The sequence below is a fragment of the Pygocentrus nattereri genome, chromosome 2 (assembly GCF_015220715.1).
Source record: "Pygocentrus nattereri isolate fPygNat1 chromosome 2, fPygNat1.pri, whole genome shotgun sequence".
In the NCBI taxonomy this organism is placed as follows: domain Eukaryota; kingdom Metazoa; phylum Chordata; class Actinopteri; order Characiformes; family Serrasalmidae; genus Pygocentrus; species Pygocentrus nattereri.
Genome location: NC_051212.1, coordinates 39,922,623 through 39,936,695, shown reverse-complemented (window position 1 = coordinate 39,936,695; position 14,073 = coordinate 39,922,623). Strand labels below are relative to the sequence as shown.

Below are 14,073 nucleotides of genomic sequence, written 5' to 3'. Positions count from 1 at the left end.
CAGGTCTGGACTCTTTTACTACAAAGCCACGCTGTTGTAACACATGCAGAATGTGGCTTGGCATTGTCTTGCTGAAATAAGCAGGGACGTCCCTGAAAAAGATGTTGCTTGGATGGCAGCATATGTTGCTCCAAAACCTGTATGTACCTTTCAGCATTAATGGTGCCTTCACAGATGTGCACGTTACCCATGCCATGGGCACTAACACACCCCCATATCATCAGAGATGATGGCTTTTGAACTTTGCGCTGTTAACAATCCAGACAGTCCTTTTCCTCTTTGACCCGGAGGACACAACGTCGATGATTTCCAAAAATAATTTGAAATGTGACCTCGTCAGACCACAGGACACTTTTCCACTTTGCGTCAGTCCATCTCAGATGAGCTCGGGCCCAGAGAAGCCGGCCGCGTTTCTGGGTGTTGTTGATATATGGCTTTCGCTTTGCATGGCAGAGTTTTAACTTGCACTTGTAGATGGAGCGACGAACTGTGTTCACTGACAGTGGTTTTCTGAAGTGTTGCTGAGCCCATGTGGTAATATCTGTTACAGAATGATGTCAGTTTTTAATGCAGTGCCGTCTGAGGGATCGAAGGTCACAGGCATCCAATGTTGGTTTTCTGCCTTGCCGCTTACTTGCAGAGATTTCTCCAGATTCTCTGAATCTTTTGATGATATTATGGACTGTATGATGATGAAATCCCTAAATTCCTTGCAATTGCACATTGAGAAACGTTGCTCTTAAACTGTTGGACTATTTGCTCACACAGTTGTTCACAAAGTGGTGAACCTCGCCCCATTCATGCTTGTGAATGACTGAGCCTTCCAGGGATGCTCCCTTTATATCCAATCATGACACTCACCTGTTTTCAATTAACCTGTTCACCTGTGGAATGTTCCAAACAGGTGTTTTTTGAGCATTTCTCAACTTTCCCAGTCTTTTGTTGCCCCTGTCCCAACTTCTTTGGAATGTGTTGCAGGCATCAAATTCAAAATGAGTGAATATTTGCAAAAAACATTAAAGTTTATACGTTTGAACATTAAATATCTTGTCTTTATAGTGCATTCAATTGAATATAGGTTGAAAAGGATTTGCAAATCATCGTAATTTGTTTTTGTTTTACACAACGTCCCAACTTCATTGGAATTGGGGTTATATATATATATATATATATATATATATATATATATATATATATATATATATATACATACATACACACACACACACACACACACACACACACACACACACACACACACACACACATACTCACTGACCATTTTATTAGGTACAATTGCTTGCAAACACAAATAGCTAATCAGCCAATCACATGACCGCAACTCAATGCATTTACGCATGTGGAGGCGGTCAAAACAACTTGCTGAAGTGCAGACCGAGCATCGGAATGGGGAAGAAAGGTGATTTAAGTGACTTTGAATGTGGCATGGTTGTTGGTGCCAGACGGGCTGGTCTGACAACTTCAGAAACTGCTCCACTACTACGATTTTCATGCACAACCATCTCTAGGGTTTACAGAGAATGTTCTGACAAAGAGAAAATATCCAGTGAGCGGCAGCTGTGTAGACGAAAATGCCTTGTTGATGTGAGAGGTCAGAGGAGAATGGGCAGTCTGGTTTGAGATGATAGAAAGGCAACAATAACTCAAATAATCACTTGGTGCCACTCCTGTCAACTAAGAAGAGGAAACTGAGATTACAATTCGCACAGGCTCACCGAAATTGGACAATAGAAGATTGGAAAAATATTGCCTGGTCTGATGAGTCTCGATTTCAGCTGCGACATTCAGATGGTGCGGTCAGAATTTGGCGCAAACAACATGAAAGCATGGATCCATCCTGCGTTGTATCAATGGTTCAGGCTGGTGGTGGTGATGTAATGGTGTGGGGGATATTTTCTTGGCACACTTTGTGCCCCTTAGTACCAATTGAGCATCGTTTAAATGCCGCAGCCTACCTGAGTATTGTTGTGGACCATGTCCTGACTACAGTGTACCCATCTTCTGATAGCTACTTTCAGCAGGATAATGCACCATGTCACAAAGCTCATAATCAAAGCTCTCAATCTGGTTTCTTGAACATGACAATACTGTACTCCAATAGCATCCACAGTCACCAGATCTCAATCCAATAGAGCACCTTTGGGATGCGGTGGAATGGTAGATTCACATCACAGATGTGCAGCCGACAAATCTGCAGCAAGTGCGTGATGCTATCATGTCAATATGGACCAAAATCTCTGAGGAATGTTTCCAACTCCTTGTTGAAAGTATGCCACGAAGAATTAAGGCTGTTCTGATGGCAAAAGGGGATCCAACCTAATAAAGTGGCCGGTGAGTGTACATATTTCTTTTTTCCACTGCATTTTTCCATATGTGTAATTTCATAGTTTGAGGTAGTCTTATGGTAGACTGCTGGGTCCAAGTCAAGACCTAGATCAGGACACATTTAGTTCGAGTCAAGACTAAGACTTTTAGTAGTTGAGTTTCTAGAATAAAAAAAATATTTTGTTGTATTTTTTCTAAAGAAGAAAATCAACCTTTAATGCAATAACTATATGTAGTAAAAAATGCATCACATTCACAGAATGCTCTCATACCATAAATGTTTATCTATGTGTCATAGCAAAATTCTGTTTCTCAGATATGTGCTAAGTCGTTACAGACATCCGCACACTCCACAGCGAATGCCTGTCTGTCATAGCACAGAGATTGGCAGTGAAAGCAGTGTGAGTGCTGTGTCGCTTGGTCTAATGTAGTCAGCTGGCAGTGCCTGGGAGTCTGAAATATGACACCCACTCTTAGTCTAGCATTGTGGCCAGCTGTGTGAAAAAGAACTGATTTGCTTTCCCAGCACAGACACACACACACACACACACACACACACACACACACACACACACACACACACTCAAAGCTGTAAAAGGTTTCATTAGATTCGTTTAATGAGCTATTTTAGTTATTTTCTTAGTTTTAAGAAGTTTAAGGTCTTTTGATCATCTTTTTTAATTTTTTTGCTAATCTACATTATTAGCAACCAACTGCTATAATAATATGGTAATACAAACAATCATGTGCATATGTCATCTTTGTCAATAGACAGGTGTAGAGGAACCTGTAGTGAAAGGGAACCTATAATCTCTAATTTTCCCCAAGCACATCTCTTCCAGTCTTCTCATAAACAAAATATACTTACTGAAAGATCACATGCATTACTAGTGTCAATGAATGCTTGAAAGGAATCATGATGTTTAATTAGTTTAAGGCTGCTCTCAGAGTAAGCATCTATATAATTAAATCACACTCATGAAACAAGACTTAAAAGGATATCCCATTATTGTGTATTCTGTGTTTACACAAGGGTAGGCAAGGACATCTTAAATACGAAAATAAGACATGATAGGAATTCTGTACCATTGTCTGTCAGCCAACTGACTAAAGCTCTTCTTCACCGTTTTCAATCATTTATCAAGAGCTTCTAATGAGAGCCTGGTGGGTCACCTGAAGCTCCCTCAACCTAGAAGCGAATGGACTATTGCAGTTTTTAAATCCACCCTGCAGTGCATACATTTACCTGCAGGGGGCAATTTAACTGCATCCAAACCCTAAAAGCAGAAAGAAGCAAGAAAGCCAAGACAGAAACGGAAAAAATAAAACCTGTCTTGATTTTTCATTTCTCCCTGGTCTACTCCTCCACACCCCCACAACCTCTGTGACCACTGCACTCTGCAAGTCTTTACTGCTCTGTCTTAATTAAGACATCCATTAGGTGGCTTTGGACACAAAGTTATAAATCCTCTTGTTAATTTCAAGAAAAGAATCCGTTCTGCTCATTATGATTAAATTAGTGGAAATCTGCAGGGTGGTCAGACCTCCGTGACACGGATGTGATCCTCCACCTCGAACGATGGACCTGAGTCTCTCTTTAACCTTTATTAACATGCTGGTCCTCCTCTCTCCATCTTAATTGCATTTCTGTTTATGCGAGGATTTGTAAGGCTGTTGTTCGAAGACAAGCACAAATACTGTAATTTATTCATGCATATTCCTTGTAGTGCATAATAACAACCTACACATCTGTACATATTTGTTTTCATTTTACAAAGCCTACAACAGCACAGTGCTCAGCTGCTGCGTCTCACGTCACACATCAGTTCACTTTATGGATTCTTCCTTTTAAGAATAAATGAACGGATTCCTATGAACAGTTCTAAGTAGTTTGATTATACACATTTTGTCTTGGAAGAATTAGTTTTTTTCCAATCATGAGAGAAATGTGCATTTTCTATCAGAAGGGTGCTTGGTTCAGAAGTTTTAAAATTCTTCAGAACTAGCAAAAATCAACACTGCCCTGTCCTCCGGCAAAGGATGCTTCATCAGATATCTGGATTTCTTTGTGTGGACAAAAAACTTTTAGTCTTTAAAGAAGTCTCTCATTTATTAGAGTGAGCTGCCTGTTTAAAAAAATGATTAGTTTTGTTCAGTCCTTAGGTCCTTAATCTTAATTCTCAATACTGTCTTAGATCACATATTTTAAGGCTTCTTTTTTGCCTACAGAAGCAGAAGACAAAAAAAATCCATTTCCACAAATGATGAGTTAAAACAATGGCTCATAGATCAGTGCCAGCCAATCAGAGCACTGGATTGTGTTGATAAGGCGTTTCTCAAAGTACTACTGTCCTTGATGAAAAGCCTGGTGTGTAACTCTCATCACTCTTCATTCTGAACACTAGCCAAGCCAAGCTAGCTGTTTTAGCAGCCCAGCATAAACACACGCCTACACATTCAGCCCACTAACGCCCACACACACTACAGCTGCACAAAGCAGCATATTATGATGACACCGACACACAGTACATTTGCCATTTGATTCGCAATAGGACAACACATATCATTACTCAATGACATACCGAAAAATGTTTTTAACAAATGAAAAAACTGTACATTTGTCAGACTGTGTGGATGTACTTTTCTCAGAAGACCCACAGAACATTTATCAGAAACATCTGTAGTTGGAATGAAATTTTGATGATTTGCTAGTTTGCTTGCTTGAAATTTTTAAATTTGATATATATATATATATATATATATATATATATATATATATATATATATATATATATATATATATATATTTAAAATAAAATAACATACCAGTCTTTTGCTGCAGTAAGGTCTGACATTTATGCACCAGACCAATCAGATGCCAATCCAAAAAGATCCAAAGGAAAACACATTTCCTTTTCTTTTATTTTATTAATATATTATAAACTATGAGGGCTTTGTGTAAATGATATTTGTGTCATGCACCCTCATTAATTCATGTCAGAGAGTTCTTCTGAAGTTCAAGGTGTTGTCTAAAGCACACTTCATTTTGGGACTTAGTAGTGGCGAATCAACAGACCTGCTCCCTCCGGTCACAGCGCCAAATTCTTCACACAAGTGCCAAGTGTCAGCTTTTAGACACAGCTTAAAGAGCTAAGTCATGTAGTCAGCATCTTAAAATTAATTCTCCAGTTCAATAAACTTTAAAGATTGCAGCATGATTACAGAAATTATAGTAAGTTTTATTATGGACACTACAATGTGTTATTCCGACATCTACCAGAATTCTTTTGCACCGTTTTAATTTGTTAGTAATTTAACCAAAACAGCATAGAGGATTACCGGATTCTCATATCCCACAAGTCATTATTTTAATGTTGCTATTTCAGGAAAAAGCCAATATACTCAATATACTGTAGGAAAAAAGAAAAGTACTTATATGCTATCTGAACTTTGGTAAACTAGTAGAGATTTGCTTATGTTTGAAATCCAACATTTGCTTATGTTTGAAATCCTTAAAGCCACATTTCAATATTTTAAGTCTGTACAGGGTTAGGGTTAGTCCTAAGTCCAGACTGAACTCAAGGAAAAAATCTTCTTGTGGACCATTTCTGGGCAGGCACTATCAACATAACTGGGTGCTAGACTATCAAATGTGCCGAACTAGCATAGAAAGAGTGAACCAGAAAGAGTGTTTGTTTAATGTTTAAAAAATTTTGTCTCAGCTCAGAAAATGCACCTGAAATAAACCCATTTTCCAAACATTAGCTGATGTCACAGACACTACCAGCTCTGGTACCAACTCAAAAACCACCTGTTTCCCTACCAGCTCTGATTCTTAGGAGTCCTCCATCTGTTTGATACAGACACAATGACATCACCTGACCGCTTGGTAATTTTTCAAAGCTCTGGCATGATGCAGCACTTTCTGCTATACAAAACAGTCTAGTATAACTGTTATCCTGAAGCCTTGTAATAGACCACACCAACCCAGAGACAAAGTAAAGAGAGAGAGAGAGAGAGAGAGAGAGAGAGAGAGAGAGAGAGAGACAGAGGGGGGGGGGGGCAGATCCAGGCCACAAGTCACTCTTTTCATGGACAAATCTCTTTTTAGCTCATTTGCATTTACTAAATCCTGCTGGGAGTGGGCCAGCAGCACTCTCTACCTGAAGAACAAGTGCATTACCCCAAATGACAAAGGAGAGAAGCTTTAACTAATGCCCCCTCTAACAAACCTAAATTCTGCCTGCAACTCTCTACTGCTACTAACTAGATCAACAGGGGAAAACAAGGGTGAGGAGCATGCATCTGCTTGCAATATTTTTCTTAAAAATTTCTTCAGGAGACTGGCCAATAACAGCACCAACTCTCACTCTTTCAGAGCTACTAGGCTATTTTTCCATGTAGGCTGAGTGTTAAAATTGATGAGGCATGTAGGTGCGGATATTACAGAACAAATATTTGAGGAAGGAGCTGAGCTTATGGGCGATTAAGAAGCAGGACTTTTTTCCCCTCCCTCACTTCCTTTGTTTCTCTCAAAATATCACCACAGGAAGTGATCAAATTTCATGTGCAAATCAGTGTGAATGGAGAGTATACCAGGCGTCGTAATTTAAGCACAGGCTCAGTCCTAATCATGTAAATTGGTATTTATTTTATTAACATACTGAATAATATTCCTAACTAGCTATGACTGCAGGGATATAAAAGGTCTAGAAAATGTCTTGGTCGTGGAATGGAGTAGACTGGTATAATTATGGAACCAACTTTTCAAATATGACATCAAAAATAATATGGGCAGTGAAACAAAACACTTTGACTAAACAACTGCAAGAATATTGTACACCCAACTATTTCTTCATTTGTTTTGCCCCAAAAGCTTGATTAAACTATAAGTAAATCACCAGTGGAAGATAAAGTGATGTAATCAGACATCATCGATGACTTATGAATAAACCAAAGCAAATGTTCAAAAGGAAGTAACTGCCGTTTTCAGAAATAACTGAAATAACCGACAAAACTAGAAAGGACTAATTTACCATTAATCGGCTTGTAAATATGCAGGAAAACTGGGGTTCACGTTCCTCTAAGAAGTGTTTAACCTTTTTCTGTTTGTGAGAGAGAGAGAGAGAGAGAGAGAGAGAGAGAGAGAGACCACACAACTCTTACCCTTCAACTTATTTTAATTTGCATTACGTCTAGCGTAAGTACATGGTATCAGAAACAGGTTCCAACGCGCTGCAGAACTTCAGATTCAGATTCAGATTCCTTTATTGATCCCAAGGGGATTTACTAATAATTTAAGACAAGACAAGTCTTCAGCTTGCTTTACTGTGCTCACTTCAGTGTGCTTGTTGTCCAAGCAAGCTAAAGTGACTGGACATATTACCCTAGAACAGCTAGCACCAGCCTTGGAGAGGAAGTTCCTCTGATCCTTGTCTATGGAACAGGAAACACGAGTAACAGTTCAATTATGAAAATTCTGCTATAACAATTGCACTTGCAGTTGACCATGGCTTTGAAAATCCCCTCACACTCTAATGGCTTTTCAGCAGGGAGCGCTATTACCATGAAAGTCTTTATGAATCTGCACCAGAAGAAGCTTATAAATGCAGGTGTTTGCATTAAGTTATAGCAGGTAAGGTAATAATGACACGTGAAGTAGTTTTCAAAAGATGCTGGATTACTCAGAATTATATTCTTATTTTATACATGCTTTTGCTGAAGATTTTCATTAAAATAGTTAATGTTCAAAAAAAGCATATACACTAAAAATATGGCTCAGGCCTAACCAATAAAAGAACATAAATAAAGCTGGTGTATACTCTTAGCATATTAGCAGTATGCAAATCAAACTAGTTATGGGTGTTCTGGGCATTCATGGATGATCTGCTTCTGGCTAACAGTGAAAACATTTGTTTTAAAGTTTTTTTTGGTTTAATACATAAAGAAAAATTCTTTTAGCATTTGTTCCATCTTCAGACCCAATTTAAGTGCCAGATAACCTGCTGACAATCATGTACCTTTTTATACCTTTCCAATCCCACTAACCTGTCAACCCCCTCCCCTCTGCGGAAAGCTTGTGAAGACAGTGCCTGACTGAAGACATCTGCTCTCTGCACTTTTAATTGTCTTGCAGCTGAACATACAGTGCGCATTCATCACCTCCTACCCAACCAAGCAATGGGAGGGGGGACTCAAGGGAGTTTCTTCATGGCAGGCAAGGCCAAGAGAGCAACTCCTCAACCCCCTCCATCTTTTAATCATCTCTCTCTCTCTCTGGTTTCCCCAGGCTCCAGTGGTCACTGCAGCAGCAGGGTTGTGCTCAGCCGTTAGCCTCCGACCTGGCTCTAAGAAATAGCATGTAATGGGAGAAAACGAGAGCCATGCAGAACTACAGAGGTAGGCCGCTGGACATCCTGGTTTAGGGGTGCAGACTAACAATACCACATTGCTACTACACTGCTATATATTATGATGGCAATTTGCTTTGCAGTGTATACCAAAAACACACTGATTAACCATTGATGTGGCACAATTAAAGATTGGCCTGCATTCTCCATCTACAAACATAATTGATTTACATTTGTTGACTCACGTACATGCTGTGATTGAATCAAACACGCAAAGAACATCTGTGACTAGTCAGGACACTTACAGCAAAGAATAAATTCAGTGACTTAGAGGGCTCAGGACCATTTAGCTGATTTCTTTGATATCAGTATTGTGATGGCTAACATCCCAAAGCAGCTTGACTTATGTACATGTCACGGTTGGCTCCTCCCACTACATGTGCTTTTTGTTTTGGTCTTCCATGTGCGTTTGTTTTGGTTCAGCCCCCTTGTTATTTGACTCCGCCCCTGATTGTTTTCACCTGTCCCTCGTTATCCCCTGTTTTATAAACCCTGTTTTTGCCCCTTGTCTTGACTGGTCTTTGTTTGATGTATGTTTGCAGTTGGTGTTATCTGCTGTGGTGTTTGTACTGTTTGTATGTTGGATTCTGGTTTGTTTGTCATGTCTGCCACTTGATCAATTCGTGTTGGATCTATAACCCTGGACTGTCTCGAGCCTGATTTTGGATTTGCCCTTAATAAATCTTGCTTATCCCCGCATATGCATCAGCCTCCTCGCTCTCCGTTACATTACAACATACATTGTACAGTTTTTTATCACATTTTTATGGTATGTGTTCAATCCTCTTGTCAAAAACATACTAATCATTTTGTAAAATAATATTGACAGTCTGAAACATATTTTCAAGGATACAACTTTATACATCTGTCTACACTTTGCACTTACATTGTGCATAATAACATTGTGGAGTTGATAGAGAATTATATAGAAGATCTATCCATTCAGCAAACTGAAATAGGGTTTACTGAGTTGATTCGCTTTAGCATGATCATCAGTTTGTTTAACACTGAAACGTTCTTTTAAAAATTGTCCAGCACTACAAACTAGTTTTAGAATCGATGTCGTATAGGGAGTCCGTTTGTAGTCTTAGTCCATTACTTGAAAGAATAATTAGCCAGCCATAAATAGCCAGCCATCAATAAAAGAGCAGGGCTGAAGCTGCATAACGAACAGACACCTTACAGATAAGTGATGACAGGAGTTATTACTGTTACACATACAGCTACTGTTTATTTAAGGTGAATTCGCAAACTGGATAAGGGAAAGACAAACTCTAGTTCCAACAATTCAACTCAAAACAACTCAACTGATGCACATAAGCCTTCTTGTTCACACCCACACACAAACAAGCACAGACAAATGAAAAGAAAGTTCTGTGTTATTGACTAGCTCCACTTTTAGCAGGATTGACAATTCCTACATTTACATGGTGATGTCAATTTTAGGAACTTGCACCAGTTATTAAGCAACTCAAACAAAAGGCACTCATGTCAAGACATAAGCGTTAAAAAAACAAACAAAAAAAACAAAACTTAAATATGCAATCATATAACAGCAGAACTAAAGTCAGCCCATCCAGCTTACCATGCATATAGATATGCTTTTACACACACACACACACACACACACACACACACACACACAAAAACACTATCTGCATTAGCTATTGTAAAAACAAATATGCCCAATCAAGTAATTAAAATAATAAGAAAATTAGAGCCTCCAAAGCGACTACGACAACAAACAGCACCTAATGCGAGACAAAAATGTGAAACCTCTCTACTTATTACTTTACTAAATACTAATTAGACTATTTCTGCATAATTTTCTGCTTATGCAACAGGAGAAGTTTTCCCATATCTCTCCCGCAACTGATTTATGAATATGCATAAAGCTTGTGGAAAGCATCTCCCTCCAAACACACTGAAATGCCTGGGCGCTGCGGAGCTGCTTCAGAAGGGTTCTTGCTATCTGGGGTGAGGGCAGGAGCACGAATCTCCAGCCAAGTCTCAAGTGAGCTCATTACCGACACCCAAAGAGCAGGACCTTTTACTGGGGCACTGGAGGAATTAAAAGGCCTGCCTGCCTGCCTCCTCTCATTCTGTCTTTCTCTCTGCAGATGCTGGCTCAACCTATACCCCAATACCTCAGTCTCTGGCTTCCTCTCTGTTACAGCAGGATGGATGCCTTTAATTTAAAAGATATCCACAAAATGTCAGTGACAATACTAAAATGATAAAGAAATAACAGTGGAGAAAGAAAGAAAGAAAGAAAGAAAGAAAGAAAGAAAGAAAGAAAAATATAAACCAAACCCAAAAAAACCCTGCCTGTGCCACTTTCTTAAACTTGCCTATTGCACGCCGAATTTAATGGTGTAATAGTGTCCGTGGCTGAGTCAGAGGCTGGTGAAATGAAGAATAATGGAGTTCTCAGGTAGGCAGGAAAACTCAATCATTTAAGGCCATCCTTCAGAAGCGTGAACGTTTCTGTGAATTGTGAGGCAATGTCCTTGGGAGGAAAGCAATGTGGTCGATTGGACCAAAGGAAACAATGGTACGAGAGTTACTGGGCCGAAGCAGCAGGGAGAAGGAGGGTCATTACTTATCCACCTTTTTCAAAGATGCGAAAACTACAAGTGAAAAGACGGATGGCTTGGCAGGTCAGTGTTTCAACAAAACTGAACATTTTGAGTGGCCAGGGAGTTAAATTTACTCAACGTTTTCTCTTTCAAGAAAAAGTGGGGGAAAAAAAGTGCAAATGCTCTAATGTGCTCTATTTGCCACAGAGCTGATTTGCAATAAAGATACAGCAACTCAGGTCACATTTTTCCCAGTAACAAAAGGGAAAGACCAGTTCTGAAGCACCTACACTCTTATTTTATTTACTGCTCTTTTAACACTCACTCATCAAAATGACAAACGCTAGAGAGATGCATCTAAGAGCTAGACAACCTTGATCACTCTTCTAGCTGTTGAAGCAATGACTGATTGATTTCATCGTACTTTTTCTACATTTACCTTCATGCAGATTGGCCATAGTGGACTTCTACAAGCAGACTTTAGAGTATCTTTGCATTAAGCAAAAGAGGACTCTGATGCATGCCTTTTTTCTTATCCAGAGTCATTTTAATGTGTAAATTTAGAGCTTGAAATATTTGCTTGCCTGCAGTGTATTCACAGGTCCGATAATTTCTCCAATATTGTCAGTTGAGTTTAAAGTTCATTATTAGAAATAATTTTAAAATAATTATCTAAATCATTTTTACTCTATAGCTGTCATCGCTTCAGAAATATTTGACATGATGCACAAAAAGAACAAACCTATGGGGTTTCTGAAGTTTAAAAGCTGCAAAATCATTACAAATTTATTAGGATTGAAGTTGCAAGTTGTATTATGTCTCAATTTAGTGGTTGTGGTCAGTTTGAGTTGAAATGTTCTGGGGTTCCACTCAAAATTTCAGGTCCAATCAAAGCTCTGATATGAATAGGCCCACTTTTGGTTTTTCTGCCCTTACCCTCTCACCTAACAAGCATGGACAGAGGCAACCTGAAGCTGGCTGGGCTAGCTTAAATGTCTCTTGAGGACAAGGGCAAGCTGGCATGGGTTCAGGTTCAGGTGGAAAGCCTAACGCCCCACATCTGCCTCAGCCTTCCTTTATCGACTAAACAGCTGCTGCTTACCTCCCATGAGTGAAGCTGGGGTTTAACTTTCCTCACTCAGAGAAGGAGCGAGTCTATGCTCAGACCAAACTACGGACCAAATGACTGGCTTTAAGTGGGCCAATTCTCAATCTCCTTGTCAAGACCTGCCTTTCAAGTCATAGCTAGAAGTGCAGCAAAACATTTAATGTCAAGCCTCGTCCATAGATAATTTTTGAGGCAATGTTTGTCCATTCATTAGTTTGCTGCATCACAACAGTAAATGAAGCATTCACACTTTTCAATAACTGAGAAGTAGATCAAATGTATTACAGTAACACGCATCTAATTCCTGTAGTCCACAAGAATTTCTTATACAATTCTTCAACAGTGATGTTTTAGGTGCATCTGCCTGATTATTTCAATTTATCTAAGCCTTTTAATGTAAAGTGTGCTGCTTACACACTTGATGACTGATGCTCACACAGTGTTGTGGGTTACTGGAACAGTAGTATTTATGTTCAGTCCTGTATAAATCACTAAAACCATAGTGTGAATCTTAGCAGTGTGAACCTTGCAGTTCATATAGCTTGTAAGCTGGCCTAACATACTGATACAGTATCTTAAGACTAACAACAACTCAGTAATCAAAGCAAGGCAGGAAACCAATCCGACCAGGAACTATAATACAGACAGCTCACCTTTGCTGATGTCCTGATACTCTAGCCACAGCTGGCGCTGCACCTGCTTGTTGGGGTACCAGATGGTGCAAGACTCTTCGAAGCCATACACTGCCTCCTGGATATAATGGTTACCAAACTCCTTCAGAATAGACACAAAATCACTGCGCAGGGTGGCACCATCCAAAGACCGGATGGCTGAACTGAAGGCTGGAGGTAGAGAGACAGAACCAGATTAAGAGAAAGAGACAAAGAAAGAGAGAAAACTAAATATAATAATAAGATGGTCAGATACTGATGACTGAGAAATTATCAAGTGTTTTCTCATTCCACAGTTATGTTGTACAGTAGCTCATTGCCTAATTGCACTGCTAGAAGGATTGCAAAGTACAGCACTGCATAGATTAAAAATTGTTCATAAAAGTTTAGTTTTTAGTGATAAATGTAAAATTTAAAAAAGAGCTATAAGAGAAATAGCTAAACAAATAGACAAACAACAAAACCTAGGAGAAGCTAATATATGTGTGTGGGTTCCAGTTTTGCACTTGGCAACACCCAGATGCATGTGATCAGACTGAGAATTTTATTTACTGATCACAACAGCATTTCAAAACCCAGAGGGAATTATAACAAATACGTATGTTAATTCAGACTTATCCAACACCAGCCATCTGAGATTAGAAGTGGGTCATATGAACTCAAATTTAAACAGAGGTGGACGAAGTACATACATCATGTACTTGAGTTAAAGTAGAGATACCCAAGGTAAAACATTACTCCAGTAAAAGTAGAAGTCCTTACTCTAGACCTCAACTTGAGTAAAAGTACAAAAATATTTGCCTTCAAATGTACTTAAGTATCGAAAGTAAAAGTACTAAAAGATTAATTATGACTCTAATGTCCTGTTATCATTTTTGACTTGCTTCATGAACTCATTTTAGGTGAAAATTCTCCAGTGTCTCTCTTGGTAACCAGTCTTTTAATAGAACGTCATTAAT

General features: G+C 39.1%; 1 protein-coding gene across 5 annotated transcripts in view; it reads right to left on the bottom strand.

Moving 5' to 3' along the window:
• The window catches only part of astn1 (astrotactin 1), a 246,924-nt gene that overhangs the window by 58,476 nt on the left and 174,375 nt on the right, over positions 1 to 14,073 (bottom strand). For all 5 annotated transcript variants that reach the window (XM_017718434.2, XM_037545381.1, XM_017718431.2 and 2 more), the window contains one exon: positions 13,097 to 13,285. In XM_017718434.2, the coding sequence (XP_017573923.1) occupies positions 13,097 to 13,285 (189 nt within the window). The remainder of the gene's footprint in view (positions 1 to 13,096; positions 13,286 to 14,073) is intronic.